The 19,413-nt window shown below is 38.0% G+C and overlaps 1 protein-coding gene across 4 annotated transcripts in view; it reads right to left on the bottom strand.

Moving 5' to 3' along the window:
* The window catches only part of LOC113525843 (diacylglycerol kinase beta), an 81,254-nt gene that overhangs the window by 6,732 nt on the left and 55,109 nt on the right, over positions 1–19,413 (bottom strand). For all 4 annotated transcript variants that reach the window (XM_053234289.1, XM_053234288.1, XM_053234291.1 and 1 more), the window contains 3 exons: positions 19,171–19,235; positions 9,979–10,069; positions 6,361–6,562 (listed from right to left, as the gene is read on the bottom strand). In XM_053234289.1, coding sequence (XP_053090264.1) covers positions 6,361–6,562; positions 9,979–10,069; positions 19,171–19,235 — 358 coding nt within the window. The remainder of the gene's footprint in view (positions 1–6,360; positions 6,563–9,978; positions 10,070–19,170; positions 19,236–19,413) is intronic.

Here is a 19,413-nt window from a genome sequence, read left to right as displayed (position 1 = left end):
CAACCAACCAGCAAGTCAGGCATGTGTCTCTCCCCCTTCTCTCTCTCTCTCTCTCTCTCTCTCTCTCATTCCCCCTCTCTCTCAGGTCCCTTTATAAAACCTGACCTACATTCCCTGATAATCGGTGTGTACTCTCACTGCTCAGTGGCCATTCAGCCAATTAGTAGACAACACAACCATGCAGAAATGGCTTCAACTCCACACACCCATCAGTATGGTCAGTTTTCTCAACCATCTAAAACACTGTTAGGCAAGATTGCCAATTCAAGACAAGTAATCTCTATAATTCAAAGCCCTGCTATATCATTACACCACAGAAACAATGCATTCTGCAATCTAAATGGGAAACCAACAAATATGTAGCTGGCATGCAACCCTATACTCTGTGCCAGAGTACAAACAGTATTAATAATTGCACACTGTCACCTGACATAAGACAGATATGTTTTTCTAAGAGAGAAGATTATTCCTGGCTCATTCTGGACGATGTTAGAGCATGATGGTTTACACAAGGTCAGTGATGCAAGTCTCAACTGTGCAGGAAGGTCAGCACAGGGACACTCCATGCTGATCAGGCAAAATCTGGGCCGTTTTAGAGACTGGGTGGGATTTTGCTAGGCGGTTTGTAAACTGAATATTTTTAATAGATAAATTAGTCCCTGCATATAAAATATTTACAGAATTTTTTAAAACAAGCAAGCTACTATACTATAGTAGATACTATAACCACTATAGATCTCGGAATTGTTCAGTGTTTAAGGCAACAATAAAGTCAAACCCATGGCTGAGATAATGGCCAAGACCTGGAGTATCCAAAGATCATTAATACACCTGATATTAAAAAAAAACATAAGGGTTGCATTAAAATGGTAGCCCTTCAGAGTGTATGTATAATAATATAAATCTGTTTTCTATTAGCCCTGTGAACTAATGAAAGCAGCCTTGAATATTGGAATATTAAGTTAAGCAAGTTAGTGAGTCATTAAATGTTTGAAAAAGCAAATATCATGGCACATGTAACACAGCAAGTCCTTTGGGTGAACATTACTAACTGTTAAACTGAGCCAAGAACAAGCTGCTTACGCCTACTCCTACTTTCATTTATATAATAACCAGAGCAGCTCAGACAGTATAACACAAAAAAGAGATAGTTGCAAGATATAAGCAGGTATAAACCTATAAACAATTTACAGCATATGTAAGAGAGTAATAAAAAAATGTACGCCGTTGATGTGTTATTTTTTGAATGCATCTGTGTATCTATTTAACTCATTTTGTAGGACATTTAACACACCAGCTGTATAATATCTAACATAAGCACTGTGGTCAGATTTTTATTATTTTTTTAAAATTATTTTTACAAAAATATGTATTAGGAAATAAGAAAAATAGCAACTTGACTCATGCAAAGATCTAAAAGCAGTAATGCAGATGTTGGGGGGTAAGTTAATGGCAGCCAGAAATATGACTGAGTTATAAATTAACACATGATATCCTGGCCAGTTGTATATTTTTTCTCCCTCATGTTAACACATACTTAACACAAACCGTGTTAAACAGGGAAGACAGAAAATGTTCTTAATTAACACATCGATTTTAAGAGTGCAGTTTTTCCAGTTTTAAATGCAGACTGAGTTTTAACCTTGACTTACTGCAAAAACAAAGTTTGAAAATGATTTTACTACTGCACAGAGAATTTTTAAATAGCAACAGCTGACTGTCCTTGACTGGTGAGCCATGACCTTGTGGCCCTCCCCTAAAGTCTGCTCTATTAGCAAAGTTAGTCTGAAAGGCAAATACACACCAATACTTTGGCTGGATAATTGCCTAAGCCTAATGGAACAATCTGTAGCTTTATCCAGTTGATCTTATACTTATATGCCAAACTGATAAGCATTTTTTAAATTTTCCCAGAGTACCATGAATATGAAAATGGCTTCCTATCTATTTTGAGTGCCACAGCTTATCAATAAGCATAAGCATTTATACATTTAGGTATTAGTAATCTTCTTTTCTTCTTTTTCCTTCAATTTTTCCTTGTATTTTCTTCACATCATAAATGTTCATAGCCTCATCTGGGCTTTTTTATACCAGGCTGTTCATTACAGAAAGGCCGAGCTAAGAATAACTCAGAAACAGCTTCTTACATAACCCCGCAGAATGTATTCTGGTGAGGATGGCAGATCCTAGCCATACTGAATTGGCTTTTTTTTGCACCAGGCTCGAACCAGATTAACCAACATCAAATTAGATCACTGTGACGAATCTCAAATCAGCTCTTAAATCGGCTCTGCCAACAGCCTAAGTGCTTACTCTGGGGCCATGCCAAAAGACACAGACAGGCTCAAAACAATAGCCCAGACGTAGAGTAGAGACACACCTAACCTCACAGCAACGGCTCCAAAACGCACTGGAATTGGTAGGCAAATTTAGTTCTGCTCTGAAAAGCATCTGTTTGCAAATGTGGTCCATTTAAAAGAAGAAAAGTGTCAGGTATTTCTTTCTGTACATTGAAATCTGCCATAGCTCCAAAAATATTAGCAATAAAAAAGGGTGTGACTGAATTGTAAAAAAATGACAGTAAAATTTTAAAAATAACTACAAACCCATAATTTGTGACAATTATGGAAATTTTGGATTTTTTTTTTTTTTAATGAGAGCTTTTATAAAACCATGTACTTTTCTCCAGCGTAGCCAAAATGTCAGCCTTCACCCAGTGTGTGAGGACTCCCTGTTATGCAGCTGAACAAGTGTATTTATTTTGTGTTTCCGATCTCCTTGTCCCTGAGCTCTACTCTCAATTTCTTGGGCTGCTTAGAGCAATGGCAGATGGTCAGGAGGAACTGGCCGTGGTGGAGTCGTAGTGGAGGTGCGGGGGCGGCCCGTAGCTTGGCATGAGGATAGAGTGCAAGAGCTGCCTCTATTTCACCATCGCACATGTTTAGAGAGAGAGAGAGAGAAAGAGAGAGAGAGAGAAAGAGAGAGAGAGACAGAGAGAGACAGAGAGAGAGAGAGAGAGAGAGAGAGAGAGAGAGAGAGGGGGGGGGCTGCTTGAGGGAGATGCTAATATATGCTAATATGTTAAAATTGGCAACACTTTACTTAAGGGGAGAGTTTATAAAGCCACCTGACACCTACATAAGTGACAGATCATTTGACTTTGTAGCCCGGTGTATTTCAGGTATGCGAGAGCCACATAATGATGGCAAGGTGACACACCAAACATTAAAACCAACCTCTAATTTAAGGTAAAAAATTAATTTGTAAAATTATACTAATTTTAGTTAGATACATAACAATATAACATAACAACGTAACATATAACATGGGATTATATAGGTGTTATGTAGCCCTATGAATACTATCATTACGTAAATATACCAAAAAAATCAAGAGATGTTTTTCTGCAGTTGCATACTGATCTCATTCTTCTAGTCCACTCTTTCCAAGGTCATCTGATCTCTTCCTTTGCATGCTATGTATATCCTATGAACTTTCAAGCTAAGAGCAATTCACAAGTCATAAAAACACAAGCACCCTTTTTAATCTTCTTTCTTTTTAGGTTATCGTATGACTTAGTTTGCAGAAAAAAAAAGCAAAACTGCAGAAGCTAATAAAAATATATAGACTACTGTGAAAATCATCTTCTATTTAATTAAGTATTGGCATCCATTTTCTTCCCTTGTATCCTGTGAGAGCCCACTTGAGGCATAATATATGCTAGTGCTGCCTACATAAACGCATCGCATCTTAATTATTTAAAACTAAGGCTCTTTATTCACACGCTCTCTTATGCACTCTGTGCTAACACACTGTTCACGTGCTCCCTGCTTACCCAAGCGCTTGTCACACTCTCAACCTCTGTTTCCCATGCCATTCACAAACAAAGCTTCTCTCACAAAGTAGTCCCACAAACACAACTGTGAAGAGACAGATCATGGGAAACAGCCTTTCAGGTCAAAAGCATCCTCAATCAATATGAACTCCAGAAGGATGAGAGTCATTCTTAAAGATGCCATTGGTCTGTTGAATGTGAGTGATTGCTGAATGGCTGGTGATGATTGCTGGTAGAAGAGACTCTTCAACTACATCTCAGTTTCCACAACGATTCTACTTCTTGCATTCGACTTCTACTGTGTGTGTGTGTGTGTGTGAGAGAGAGAGACAGTGAGAGAGAGACAGTGAGAGGGTATGGGAAGCAGGCCAAGCGATTAGTGTCACTGCTCCTGTTTGACCCTGTCACAAAGAGAGGTGAGGGGAAATGGAGAGCTCGATAAAAGATCAGTGAGAGGAATGCCTGCCATATGACTGCTGCATTAATCCTACCTTATTAAAATGATCAAAATATATGATTTTATAAAGAAATCAGTATTTTTCAGTTGGATTATTATGGCTAAAAAATTGCAGACACTGAATGTAATTAAAGACTGATTTGCTGATACGCTGATTGCTGATTTACTGATATGCTGATTTAAGAGCTGTTTTAAGGAAAAGTTTAAACTTCCTGATTATATCAACAGCAGAATAGCAACTTCAAAGCATGATCTCATCTCTCAGAAGGCAACTGAGTCTGTACACATGTGTCTATCACTATGCTTTTAACAAACACATATAAACTGAACCATATTGCAGCTTCTCAAAAGAAGTCATGATTAAACACAGATGCTAGATTTAATCAAATGATTTGATCAATAAATTCATTTGACCTGTCTTTACTTACTGTAGATGTGGTAGCTTGAATTGAAGATTCTTAATTAATTTAATTAATTAATTAATTTAATTGTGTAGCTGTGTATTAATCACATCATACAGTAACTTTGGTCTCATTCAAATATATAACTGACTGCTAGATGCTTTCTAGGGTCTTTAATAAGACATACTCTATTGGAAAAAATATGTTAAGAAGTTTTTTTTTTTAAATTATTAAATTTATTAAATTCCTTAGGGTTCAAAAAATTGGATGAAGAGGTCAAATGATACCAGCCACCTTTACAGCTGTAAATAGCAAAACCAGCTGAGGAAATCAACAATCCTGGCAGCGTTCTCCTACTACTCCTGGACAGCAGGAAGTTAATGCAGTTTTCTTGTAGAACAGCATTAATGATAGACTGAAAATATGATTCAGTGAAAGTGGACGAAAGTGATGTGTGCACAGAGCTACACTCCATCCTGGTACATGCTGTATTATGTGCTGGGATGAGTATTACTGCCTCTAGGGCAGATTACAGATATGAGTCATGTTACTGCACCAACACCATCCTCCCACCGATCCCTCCATCCTACCACACCTCCCCTCGATTTCTTTGTACATTAGTGACTCCCATCAGTCCTGTTACTATGGAGACCCCCAGGCCTTGCACAATAAGAAAGACAGGAATGGAGTCAGGATGAGAGAGCAAGATAATGTGTGAGAGAAAAAGAGAGAGAAGTATAAATAGGATAGTGATAAATCAAAAAGATGTTATCAAGGGTGAGAAGGCAAATAAAAAAGGCTGAGGTGTCAGTTTCTCCTGAAACATAAACGCATCAACATTATGATTTACTTCTCACACAGTTCACAGCTGGCATCTCCTCGATAATGAATAACACCTCAAAGAAAAATTTTTAATTGCCCTATGTGCCACAGAAGGATACTCAAATGAAGGCTATATAAAGAATATCCAAAAAGAAACCATGTTTGACACACAAATCTGACCCAAATGACCAGAATGCCAAAGATTCAGGGTGTTTGAAGTTATCCGCTGATGACATACAACAGCTGCTCCTGCTCTGACCTTGGGCACCACTAATACAGCACAGTGTGTTCTTCCCTCTGAGCAGTGAATAGTGACGCTGTGCACCGAAGGAAGCGTCCCAAAGGTGTGTGCTGTAAAATTCTTCTTGGAGGGAACTCTGTGTGCTGAAAACCAGCATCAAATGTGACATTGTGAGAGGCTGCAAAGTGGTGCATCTGACCCAGTTCCCTAAATGCCGATTAACACTGTTTCATTAGTGCTGCAGGCTAAATGATTAGTAAAGTCCCAAAACACAGTGAGACTGGAAAGAGGTGGAGTGGTAGCCTCACTCAGGAAAGCCGTGAAAGAGCTATTGGTGAGTCAGAGCTGCTGCTAGTGATAATGCACATTAAGCAACTCTGAATTGCCAGTTGCTCCACAGAGACAACTGCCAGTTTTATACTCGAATGGAAATGGCTGGAAATCTGATTTCACTCAAACCACTTCAGGCAAATTACCTCAAACGTATCCCAACAGTGAAAATTGATAGTTTTAGGGGAGTAAGTGGACCTAAGGCTTCTCTCATATAAATAATCTCTCATATAAAATGCACCAAAGATTGGAATGTTCCCAGACTCTGACTTACCTTGCACACAGAATTTAAGTTCCTTGGCGTCGGTGACGGTACTGACACACATCCTTTCAGGTAGTTTCTTACTCATGCGGTTGTAGTTGCGTCTCTTCTTGGTCTCTCCCCACAAGTTGGAGCCGCCATGCATGCTGGGAATATTGAGCACAGCAATCCCCTCCAGAGACGTGCTGCTGAGGTCCAGGATGATGCCATCACACTAAGAGTAAAAATTCAAATCAATCCTTCCATGAAAAATATAACATACCATACTTGCAATATTTGCAACTGTTCCATGACACATGTATGTAAGATTCTTTTTTAATGCTTCCTTACATAAACTATCTGAGACTAATAATATGCAAGGTTTTGTGTGCTCCAGTTTAAACCAAGATAGGGTAAAACTTATTTCTGTTTATCTTATCACACTACCTTGTTCATGTCACACTTCCCAAGACCCATTGTTAGTAAGGATGAATCCATATATTTGAATATTTTGAAATTCAAATAATAAATTAGGCATTTATAAGTGTTATGTAATAGGAATCACAGTAGTTGCAGAAAAGCACACCATCTGCACGCAGGTGTGTAGGTGCCTGCAGTGTTTTCTCCATGCCTGTATAAACTAAGATGCTTCTTGCCAGTAAAGTGGTTTGTTTCAGTGGTTGAGCATTGAAAGGTATGCAGCAAACGGAGACAGATTTGAGTTTGATTAAAACCATAATTACAGCTGCAAAGCATAAACTCCAAAGCTTTCTCTCCATAGAAAAATGGTGGTGAAGTGATTTTGTCGCTCATCATCTGTATGAAACTACCTATGTGGTGAGGCAGTATAGAGGCAGTTCACTTTTACATGCCTTAAGTTGACTCAACACCTCAAAGTATATCAAATGTAATTAAGCTTAAAAGTGGAATATGATGGTGAAACAGCTGTAGTAATTTTAATGTGTACTCTAAACATGAACACACACTGCAGTAGATTAAAAAAATTTTTTGTGGCATACTTGTCATATTTCATGTGTGTGGGTGACATTGGTATATATTTTCAATAATGCTTTGAAAACATTAAATAGAAATTTTGCCTGAAATGCCTAACAGGTGGGTCCAGACTAACTTACCTAGTTTTACTGTTCTTACTAAATAATTCATGGTAATTACTTAATAGTTACTATGCACGGGGACTGTAACTACCAGCTAGGTATAAACTGCAAAACTCCTGTATCAGCTGCCCAAAATATTGTCAGTTGAAGCTCTCATGTGACACATGTTATTGGTTTGTAATAGTGGAAAACATTGGCATGACTGTACAGCAGTTTTAAAAGGAACCCACTATATATCTACAGATACAGATCAAGTATTCAGTTTTCCCAAGAATGTTTGGCTGCAACCATACAAACATGAAAAACCTTCTTCCTGAAGAGGCTGAACAACCATAATGTCACAGTCCAACATGACTATTGAGTTTAAAAACTCTCTATTCACAACACTACTGGGAGAGACACAAATAAAGAAGAATAAGAACAATATGCATTCAGTCATTCAATAGCAAAGGCTTTTTGTTAAGCTTCTTATAAAACTCTCCAAGATTACCCAAAATAAACTTGAGAAAATACCCAAGGAGAAGAAGCTAAAAAAAAATTCACACTACTGTATGATGTCAGTGACCACCATGATTTAAACTCCAAAATACACAAACTTAAAAAAAGCTGAAAGCTGACACATTTATGACATAATGAGATGCTTCAGTGTGAAACATCCATTAAGAAGAACCCACAGAGTGCAGCAATAAGAACACACAGCTTTGGAGACTTTACTCTTCACAGTTCCACTCTGCAAATTTAGCATTTTGTTGGAGCATTTATAGTTTGACAAGCGGGTTCTTGATGATCCCTAAATTCTGGATGCAACCATTCAAGTGTGAAAATAAAATGCTGCCTGACCAAGCTGAAGAAGCCTAATGTCATAGCAATGAATGATGTACGTGAGCTGCTAAATGCAGTTTCTAATATCTCCTTCTTTCCATGTACTTCAGTCCATTTTGAATTAACCAAGATGTTAGGAAAAGATAAGATGATAAAAGCACTTACTCTTGGGTTACATTTGGTACCAAACAATGAAGAAGCTAAAATTATTCTAATTTAATGTTAAGGGTATTTAGCCAGTGCAACGCAAGGGAATGTAATGTATAATGAGAAATCAATTGCTGTCCTCTCTTTGCCCTGAAGTGAACAGTGATTTAATACAGCTTATAGCACAGCACTGATGAATTCTCAAATATGTTTGCTCAGAAGTTACTATAATTCACCATAACAGCACAGCTCTGGCAATAGTTCCGACTGCAAAACAAATCGCAGGTTATATTAATGTGTTCTTTCTAATATTCTATCCTTTCTGTAGTAACAATTCATTCACCGGGACTCATATGGAGGGTGCTCCACATAATCTAAGACTAATGCTAAACAGATTTAAAATGTGTTGTTATTTGACAAAGAAAATATAGGCTACAACTGTTGATGTAGTAAAGCCTTCTTTGAGGAGACATCTATTTAACATTTAGGGAAGGAGACTCCAGTGTCAGTGCTTTGTAATAGTCAGTAAGTTTTCTGCAACAGGAAAGTCTTCAGGACAGAGGACTTTGTGCTTTTTGGTTTCTGGATTTTTTTTTTTTTTTTTTTAAATAAGTATTATTAACTTCTAGAGAGATAGGAAAAGAGAGGCTGGTGAGGGAACAACAGTTTATAGTTGCTATAACTTAAGTGATAAGAGGAGCTAAGCTTGTTTGCAGACATTCCCCTACATGTATTTATTACATTTATTACATTCCATTAAATGCGTAAAATGTATGATGTGTTGTTATTTAATAAATTAAAAAAATGTTAGCATTGGCAAATTGCTGTTGTTTTAAAGGAATAAAACATTTTAAGATGTGATAAAAACAAATTTCGAAGTGTCACACAAACATGTTGTTAATTGTCTCCCTATTACAGCATGCCCTGTTATTTTTTTATCCTTTACATAAACTATTACAACCAGTGGAGTAAAACATGTTGATGTACCTAATACAGTACACCATATACTGTATTACAGTATATGTAGTATGATTATAGCTGTATTAAGTGAAGCCAGAGTGGCTCACTGTTTCACATTTCGTTTAGATTTCTTTAAACACTTGAAATTAAAGTCACACAGGCCCGCCCCTCACTGATTAAATATGTCCTGTGTTATTCCCCACTTCATTCCCCACTTCAAATTAGGTCAGCTCCTTTCTTTGTGTGCCTATGGCCTGGTCTAGATTACCAGAACTTTGCTGTGACTTGGTGCTTTGGGCCATTCATGCTGATGTGTTTTCTCATCACAGCACAGATACCTGATAAGACCAGTAGGAGTAGCCTGAAATCTGTTGTATCTGTAAAAAGCCTGTGGCTGGAATGACAAATCACAGTTTATGTCTTTAGAAACACCTTGTAGTTGATAGTAGATCAGTGGAATAGTATTTTGAGAGTGACTGGCACCACACGCCTTCAACGCCTTTACTAAAATTCTGAACATGCCAGTTGATAGCCAAAATAGAGTTAATATGGGACTCCATGTGGCCTTTAGATACACTTTTTAAAATGATTTATGGGCTGAACTCACCTCCACTTCCACACTCTCGTTGAGCTTCTTGCACGTGGCTGAAATGGTCTCTGTGGTGCCGAATTCAAAGTACCAGAGCTTATTTTTCATCCTGAGTTGGAGTAAGAAATATATAATTAGTGACATATAGACTGATAAACAGATATTCAGGAAACAAGTAGTGACCTTAAAGTTTTAAATAAATCTGCGATGGTAACAATCTAAAAACCCTCAAGACAATATAACATTGTGTGAATCACAATACTGTCTTTTGACAATCACACTGACTAAAAGTTAAACTAGTATCTGAATATGCAGCTGCTCTGTCATTGGAACAACAAACAAGTTTGTGTTGACACACCCGTATTCTAATGCTGGTGTGACAACAAACACTGTGGAAAAAACGCTGCCTTGGGTTGTCAACAGAGCAAACAGGTTACCCCCACTGATCTCCAGCATACAACACACTTCCAACAAGTACAGATATTTATGTTTATCCCAGCCATCGATGTGCCACAGTAACTGTTCTTTACTCTTTTATATTGTCATGAGTTTGTGTATTTCACAAAGCTCTCTGAATTTATCCAAATAGCCTAAAGGTAAGTGAATTTGTTTTCAAATAGGTTAAGTCATACCAGGAGAGCCTTTTTGTGAATCACATCTTATCTCTTTGGTATCCAGTTACAATCTCTCCTGTCCCAGAGGACATGGCTACCTCTGCCAAAGGAGCTTTGCGCTTATCTCCCACCCTGTGCCCTTCCTTTGCTGCTGAAATATTGATGTGCAACACTGAAAGCCTGGGCAGACAGGTGTGAGAGATCATGAGTGGCACTGAACACAGCTTCAATCCCAGAGAGAGACCAGAGCCGTGGACAACAACCTGAGCATGACATCCCACATGAGCCCTGAGAGCTTGTGAGGAAGGAAACAGTGTGGAGCGGAGAGAGGAAAGAGAAGGGCGTTTGGTGCAGTGTGTGTGGGTAAATTTGAAAGAGTACCAGAGAGAGGAATAATTTTAGAAACAGAAATCAGAACATTTGAATGAACACAGTACCACAGGGTCCTTTCGAATCTCCATCCTACATAAAAGTGTTGTATTTTCACTTTGCTAACAAAATAAGCAATTTACACCTATGCCTACCCATGAGAGAGTCCAGCACAGTGGAGCACTGCCGATAATAATGGTATGAGTGTTTAATCAACGAGCCCTGGTGCATCTAGAGGCTGACAGTGCAAATGATGGATTGCATCTGTTAGTCATGAGATTTAAAGAGAACCCACAGATCCAAACATAGAGCTACCCAGGGCTATATAATATACAATATCTACTATTTATTATATAAACGCCATAAAAATACTTTACCATTCAACTATATTATTGTCAAATTCACTGCTCCATTCATGTTTAATGTTAGACTGCATTATCACTTTAGGCCTCTTTGTCTCTCTCACCTCCAGCAGCTCGCTACCTTTACTCTGTCAAATTAAAGGATTATGAGCATATTTGAGATCACAATTAGACATGCTTTGCATTCTCAATGGGGCAAGCTGCCTAACCTCATTAGCGTGCTTCCACTTGAGAAGCCCTGTAACAAAACAATTAGGCTGTGATTTTTTCTTGGCTTTGGAATTAAGGCTTACAAAATTGAGTTTCTTTAGCAGCATGTTATCAGCATATAAGCATTCATTTTGCCAAAAGCAGAGACGCCCACCCAAAAAGTTCTAGGAAATTATGTTTAAAATGGGCTTTCTTTTAGAAGTAAATAGTTTTTGTTGGCACTGGTAGGTCCAGTGAGGGGACGTGGTGGCTTAGTGGTTAAGACTTTTGATCGGAAGGTTGAGAGTTCAAATCCCAGCACCACCAAGCTGCCTCTGCTGGGCCCTTGAGCAAGGCCCTTAACCCTCAACTGCTCAGTTGTATAAATGAGATAATTGTAAGTTGCTATGGATAAGGGCGTCTGCCAAATGCCATAAATGTAAATGTCCAGTCATCAAAAGTTAACAGGTACCTCTGTCATTGTGATTCCTCTGTATTTCACTTTGGTACTACGGCTTCGGATCAGTGGAAAGAACAAATGAAGACTTGAGTGCTCAAATGTGTGACCTTATCACAGCATTGGTCAGCATGTGGACGTACATAGGCCAAAGGTCAGCGAACCTTTCGGATTACACAACCACATTACTCAAGCCCAACACACACAAGTACCAAACACACCCCCACACTAACAGACACTTAACTCAGTGTTACTATCTCAAGATAGCCATCTCCTATAATCCCCTCAGAGGCCGATGACCTGTGGCGCTCTCTCACTCTGGGTCACTATGGTGACCAGTCACAATGCAGCTTAGTGCTCCAGTAACTGATCCTAATCTAGTTAAGCAATCTAGACAGCCTCTGGGTGATGTATGAAGGGATGGAGTGTTGGGGAGCCTGGAGGGTGTTCAGGACATTTAAGACGAGTTGGGGGAGGAGAGACAGCAGTCTGAATGTCCACACTGACCATCCGCTCCACCCATCCACATGACTGATGTCCATTCATTTCCATTCATTTCCATTCAACAGATAAAGACAATATAAAAGATCACACAATGTAGAGGCTGATATGCTCAAAATAAAGATTTGATTTCTAAACCCTTCTACAGATTTTCACATTGTTATATTCTACTATTTTCCCTTTTTCAGGCACTATATCACCCTTATGAACCCTTGCTTCAGGCTGTAATTTGAGCCTCACACCTACTATATGAACCTCTGACCTTGCAGTTGCAGACTTCCTGGCAATGTGCCACTGTTTCAATTTGCTTTAGATCAACACACTTGCTCCTGATAAAGACTGAACTGTGCCTTGAATTGTTAACAATGGCATGGGCCAAATGCAAGTCATGGTCAAACAGCTATTTGCAGTGACATGTAAATTTATTAGACACTTATTAGACACTAAATTGCATACACAGAGCTGTGCAGCTTCACAGAAAAATGCAAAGGCAAAGCAGAGGGATGACTCAGGTCTGGGTTCAGGTAGCCTGTGGTGTGTAACAGCCCCTTGCAGAGTGTATACGACTGAGGAGCAGCAGGAGAGAGGCGTGAGGCTTTGTCGGGCTGTTCTTTTGGCAGGAGAGGAGGAGAGGAGTATATTTATCCCTCCACACCGCAGGCACGGAGCAGCAGGGAATGACACGTTCCAGAACACAGCCACACTGGGTCTCTTCTGGACCCTGGCGTGTGCACACACACACACGCACACACACAAAACACACACACACACACATTCGCACACCTACGTATATATGCAGTCATCACACTCGTACACTCATGGGCACATGGCACACTCACAGACAATGCAAACACAGACATATGGCTTATGAAACCCAAGCTGGTATGACAAGCAGGGGCTGGATTTAGGACCATATTTGGTATTTTCCTCTCTCATGTCACGTGATTATTGGACCTTTATCCAAAAACCCTCATTCTATGCTATTTAAATCAATGGCTTATGGCAGATAAAGGACACTAAAAGCTAGAAAAGGATTGAATGAATGAGTGTCATCCATTTTCCTGAAGTTATTTATTTTAGCCATGAATTGACTGAAATAAACCATAAATACCATTTATTGCCAGGTCTTATGAAAATATTTAACCTAATATTAATCACTGTATTCACATGGCAAACACATGCTTAAGAGTCATACTCTAAGCAGTCTTGACATTTGTTTATTACTTTGCTAGTGGTGTGTGTACCTTAAGCCACTATTCTCATTTCAACAATATCGAGAACCCACTGTTCAGCGATCAATAGCAAAACGCAATAACCGACTGCATTACTGACCACAACACAATGTGCTAATAATCAATACCTCACAACAAGGCCAACATTCAGCATTTCAGTATTAACCTCAACTCACACCCATACCCATTTTACGTAAAATCTAATGCATATGAACAATATGAAATATACAGGGAAATAAGGGTTTTTGTGAGGACTGGAAAAGCCATACACTGATAATAATGGATAATCATTCCATATAGATTATGTAAACATTTTAAAGAGGAAAAATCTCTATAACACTTTATGAAGGCCATATTATATTGTATTTATGACATTGTACATGTTATTATAATTACTCAACCCAGCCTCTTATTGTGTATGTATACAGCTACACGATTCTGTAGGTGGCTTATTGTATGCATATTCATAATGCAATATATACTGTGAACAGAATGCAGTACTGTTCATTACACATTACATCATCAACACTTAAGAAACACAGTCTCAGTTTCAAAAAGTGCATTTACCCATTGATTATTATTATTAATTATTTATTAATTACTTATTAGATCATTACTATTAATAATCAAATAATCTAATTATAAATACTTATAGTTGGAAAGTTGTATTTGTGAGCTGTAAGTAATATGAGACATACTTAAATAAAAAGTGTTTTTTTAAATGAGATTTATTTATTTATTTGTTTATTTTCTGATAATGCCTCTGGTATTATCAGGGGAAAATATACATCAAAACAATGATTAAACATAAAGCATTATGCAATATTGGGTTGAGTTTTTTTTTTCGTATTAGTGCTAAATTGTGTTACAAGCACTACAGTGTGCATAATGGCTTATGAATGCATTGTAACTATGAAGAATGAGTTCACAGTTCTAGATATGGATTTCATATAAACTGTTTTGCATATAAATCATTAGAGTAGGGTAAAAAAAATTGAATGTGAGAATGCAATATAATAAACCATAAACCTTCCACTCATGATTCTATAGCAGTGTTTTCTCTTCTTATCATTGTTCTGCTTGGAAACTGAATGCCAGAATCTCTATTGTTATTGTAATCAAACAGGCAAAGACATTTTCCCCCTTTTCCACAGGGCAACCAGATATCTCTTAATCCAAAACTTCCTCTCTGTCCCCATAATGAAGAGGTGGGAGTGGAATTGGACACAGATCCCTGGTCCATTGTGATATGTATGATCATTAGTGCTTGGTCTACATACTCCTTGTGGAGTTCACAAGCTAGTGTAGTAAGATCACCAAACGCATATAGTGAGGTGTTGTACATGTATAAACACATGCACACACAAACTATGATCAGACTAATATAAATTAATACTATGACAAACCCATTCTAAAGGACTATGCAGACGCTTGCTCACCTCTTCTCCATACTGGTAATACATTTTCCAACCAGAATATCACACAAGGTCCACCAAGGGCCAGATAATCCAAATAACAATCAATTTGTCAACAGCTGAACTCCAGTACCAGCCACATGTCTTTTGCATAAAGTGAATGAAATATATATATAGTGCTGTGAGAAGAACATCCCTCCATCCATTTTCTGTACCACTTATCCTACACAGGGTAGCAGGGAGCCTGGATCCTATCCCAGGGTACTGGACAGACTGCCAACCCATCACAGGGGGGCAATCACACACACATTCACACACTACAGAAAATGCCAGTCAGACTATAATGCATGTCTTTGGACTGGGAAGGAAACCAGAGTACCCCGAGGAAAGCACACAGAAAATATGCAAGCTCCACACACACAAGGCAGAGGCAGTATTTGAACCTCCATCCACAGACATGCAAAAAAAATGTGCTAACCACTAAGCCACCATGCCCACCTACACAGAACATTTGCATGTTATATGTTTATTCCATTCTGTTAGGAAGCGCAGGCCTAACAGAGTGGAAATACAAATGCATGATGTCATTGTGGGAGAATAATGGTTCAAAACATTTTTAACATACCTATATCTATATCTATAATTTTTTATCAATATATGACCTATAGTTAATATATTTATTAAATTATGAAATTTAATTCATTTTCTATATAATTTTGCCCTGCAGCAGTAGAAGGTGTATGATCATGCAGAGTATTATGATAAAACAGCAAAAAGATAAACAATGAAGAAGTGATCTAGGACAGCTTAGAAAATTTAAATATTCACCAAATGTGATGGCAGTTTGTGTCAGAGATGTCAGAGTAGCCTCGTTCCATTTTTTAAAGAATAAGTATTACATAAAAGGGTGAAAAAAATATTAGGGACAATAATAAAATAAATTAAGTAAGAATTAAAATGTATTGGGACATGCTGCTACAGGAAACTAATCAATCATGGGGCAGTGTGAAGCTGATTATTTTCATGTCCCAACGTGTTTTATTTCTCTTTTTATTCCTGTTTTATAACATTGTGGAATGTCAGCAGACAGTGTAGACTCTATCCAAAAATAAATGTCTCCTCACCGAAAGCTGTACCATACTGACAATTACACATGTTTTTCAATCCCTGTGTTAGCTGTTACTATAGGTATGATAACATATTGGAATTATTCTATAACAGTATGCCCCATTGTGCATTATTCCTTACATACTGTATGCAGTTATGATAGTGTTTCAAATAAAGTGGAAACATAGTTTTTCCTCTTCTTACTTGACTAACTCTGGGACCTGGCATTGAACAATACAATATGCTCATAACATTTTTTCCCTTCACATCACATCTCATCTCATCTCGTCTCTCTGTCCTTCAGCTATTTGAATCAGCTCACCAAATACTGCAGCAAGAAACCGACACCACTGACAGGCTGCTAAAAAACTGTCCAAGAAGAAGCCACATGTCTTTTATATTACTTTAATATGGGTAGTTGTGTCCATAAATTAGGAATAATGGGACTAGATCTGGACTAAACCAGCTAATTCACCCAGCTGGGTTCTACCATACTACAACAGCGTGAGGCATAAGGATCTGATTATAATGCCTTTGTCCCACTATTGCCATCGAAACTGACATTGTTAGATTGTAAACAACATGAGCCTCACTGAATAGGTGAGCTTGCTGCTTGTCTTTACGTAAATCTGAATCTAACTATTCAACATCATACAAGAGATATCTGTTTAAAAGGCCCATGCTCTCTCACAGTACTATGCAAAAGTCACAGACAGATGCTTTTCAAAAATAATGAAATTAAAGTTTCTTTTTTCTTAAATTATTTTTCCTCATTTTCCTCCGAGACATATGAAGACAGCCATTTGCATCTTTGTGAAACACTGTGCCACAGGGTAACATAACACACTCAAAGGAAAGCACTATTTGCCCTCTTCTACACACATAAGCTCACAGGTGCACATGACTGGCTAGTGCTGATGTGATTTACAGGGGAGAGAGAGAATGTCAAAATTTATATAAAGAAATTAGGGTGCTGAAGCCTTTTGCACAGCACTTTATGCCACTCTATTCCCTGTACTGTTCCCTGTACCCTCAAATGTGCTTTGAGAAATTAAAAGTTGGAGCTGAAATTATAGCTTTTATTCTCTGCCCTGTAAGAGTTCAACTACTGCAAGCTGACATTCGCTGCACATTATGCTGAAGCCTTGAGGGAAGAACTACCAAGCATGACTGGCCACTAAAAAACAGCCCTATTCTAGTGGAGGACTTCTCTTAAGTTGACCTGCCAGGGGCTACATAGGCTTTTTACTTTCTCAATAGATGCAGCATCTGATGAGAGTGCGGGACAATGCAGCAGCTCCACTTCAAAGCAGACTATGTCCAGCCACTGTAAAGAGCACTAGAGGCACAAAATACCTCTTTCTTAAGTGACAAATGCATTGTATTGTGGTACTGCTAGTGGTCACCTGTAAGTGCTGTTCCAGTATTAGCTACAATGCAGTGTCGGTGTGATGGTTAACTACATGTAAAGCCTCCAAAAGTTTTTTTCTTATTCAGAATATGGTATCTGGCGATACTTAAAATTTTAATTTGATTCAGCAGTATAGCGTGAATATAGATTTATTTATTTTTTTTAGAAACATCAGTGTCTTCAGGGGGCAGTTACAGTATGAAATGGTATCAGTGAATACATGGTATATGATATCGGTGAATATTATATCTAATGAATTTTAAGTTTTACTTTTCTAACAAACAGGCCATAAAACATACAAATATATGATATTTTAATTCATTTATACCACAGCATGGTTGAATTCTCGAATCAGAAGGTGTGGATTAATTTTCTGTGACAGTCTCAGACAGTAGTTCTGGCTGTAACCTAAACGAAAGGCTAATGTTATTTAACTAAGAAAAACATATAATCATTGATATGGTGAAGCTTTCTGTAAGGAGATGTATATTTAACATTTTTGGAAGGGGTTTCTCAGTAATGCCAAGCTGTGTTTTTTGTCCCATTAACTTCATAAGACAGAAAAAAAGGAGAGGCTGGTGAGGGAACGACTGTTTATAGTTGCTATAATGTCAGTGATAACAGAAACTAACTTTTTTTTTCATCAAGAAAATTTGCTCCTTTGATAAATTTGTCTGTCTCTACATTTCAGATGAAATGGTACAATTAGAAGAATACAGAAAAGCAGTTCAAATAAGGTTCTGTATCTTTTCCTTCTCACTAGAAATGTTAGTTTACTTCCACTGCCCTGCAAGCTTCAGATTCTGAATTGACAAGAGATGCATTACATAACATTTAATTATGAAGTGACATTCACTCCACCTCTTCCTGCAGCTCGGCCACAAGCGTCATTGTGCTCAACCTGACAATGACCCAGACAGTTTTCAAAGAGGAATGAAGCTCTTCTGTGTCAAAGTTTCTTTTGAAGGTTACAAGGCAAACTCACTCCAACATTGTCTTTGTGTTTGAGGATGTTGACTAATGGAGCATAAGTTTATGTTCCTGATCACTTTTTACTGTGGACAAAAAAAACTCGAGACCCCTGAAACATACTGTATGCGAGGAAGGAAATATCAGACGTCATAAGCTATACAAACTAGAAAAGGTCAAGAACTCAGCACTGAAAAGGCTGGTTGTATAAAACTGCTACATATTATAAACTGGTTGCAATTTCTGACTGTAGCCAAGCAACAGTAATCAATTGATCTTGCCAGGTAGGTGGCATTTATTCATGTATTGATTTCGGTGAATTGCCCAGTAGATAAAGCTGCAGCCACAAGAGGCACAATACCGCAGCATTGTAAGGGAGAAAGACCAGAAATAGCACACTATTTCATCTTTTTAAGGAGAAAGTCTTAAATAATGGGTATCTAAAACAATCAGGACGGACAGCGAAGTACGTAAAACAGATAACAATGTTTAAGATTTAAATGTAGTTATTTCTTCTTTTAATTAATGAATTTGAAACATGTCACTCAGTTTTTTCTAACTCATTTACACTGATAGAGCTTTACCTGCTGTTGAACTTTTCAGGATGTTTTTCCCTCATCAAGTGGAATCGGTGAGCTATTGACGCATCCTACAGAGGCAGAAAAAAAAACAGATTAGCTTACATAACTGTAAAATAGGAATTTAGGCTTTGCACATTTAGAAACTGTTCCAGAACGCATGCACTACTACATGGTTGTGTATAAAAAGCTTTGACTCTAAATCACGCATTATGAGCTGAAAATATATTGTTCTGTAGGGCATAAGAG

Source organism: Pangasianodon hypophthalmus, chromosome 5 (genome assembly GCF_027358585.1).
Source record: "Pangasianodon hypophthalmus isolate fPanHyp1 chromosome 5, fPanHyp1.pri, whole genome shotgun sequence".
Taxonomy (NCBI): domain Eukaryota; kingdom Metazoa; phylum Chordata; class Actinopteri; order Siluriformes; family Pangasiidae; genus Pangasianodon; species Pangasianodon hypophthalmus.
This window is presented reverse-complemented; position numbering and strand designations above follow the sequence as displayed.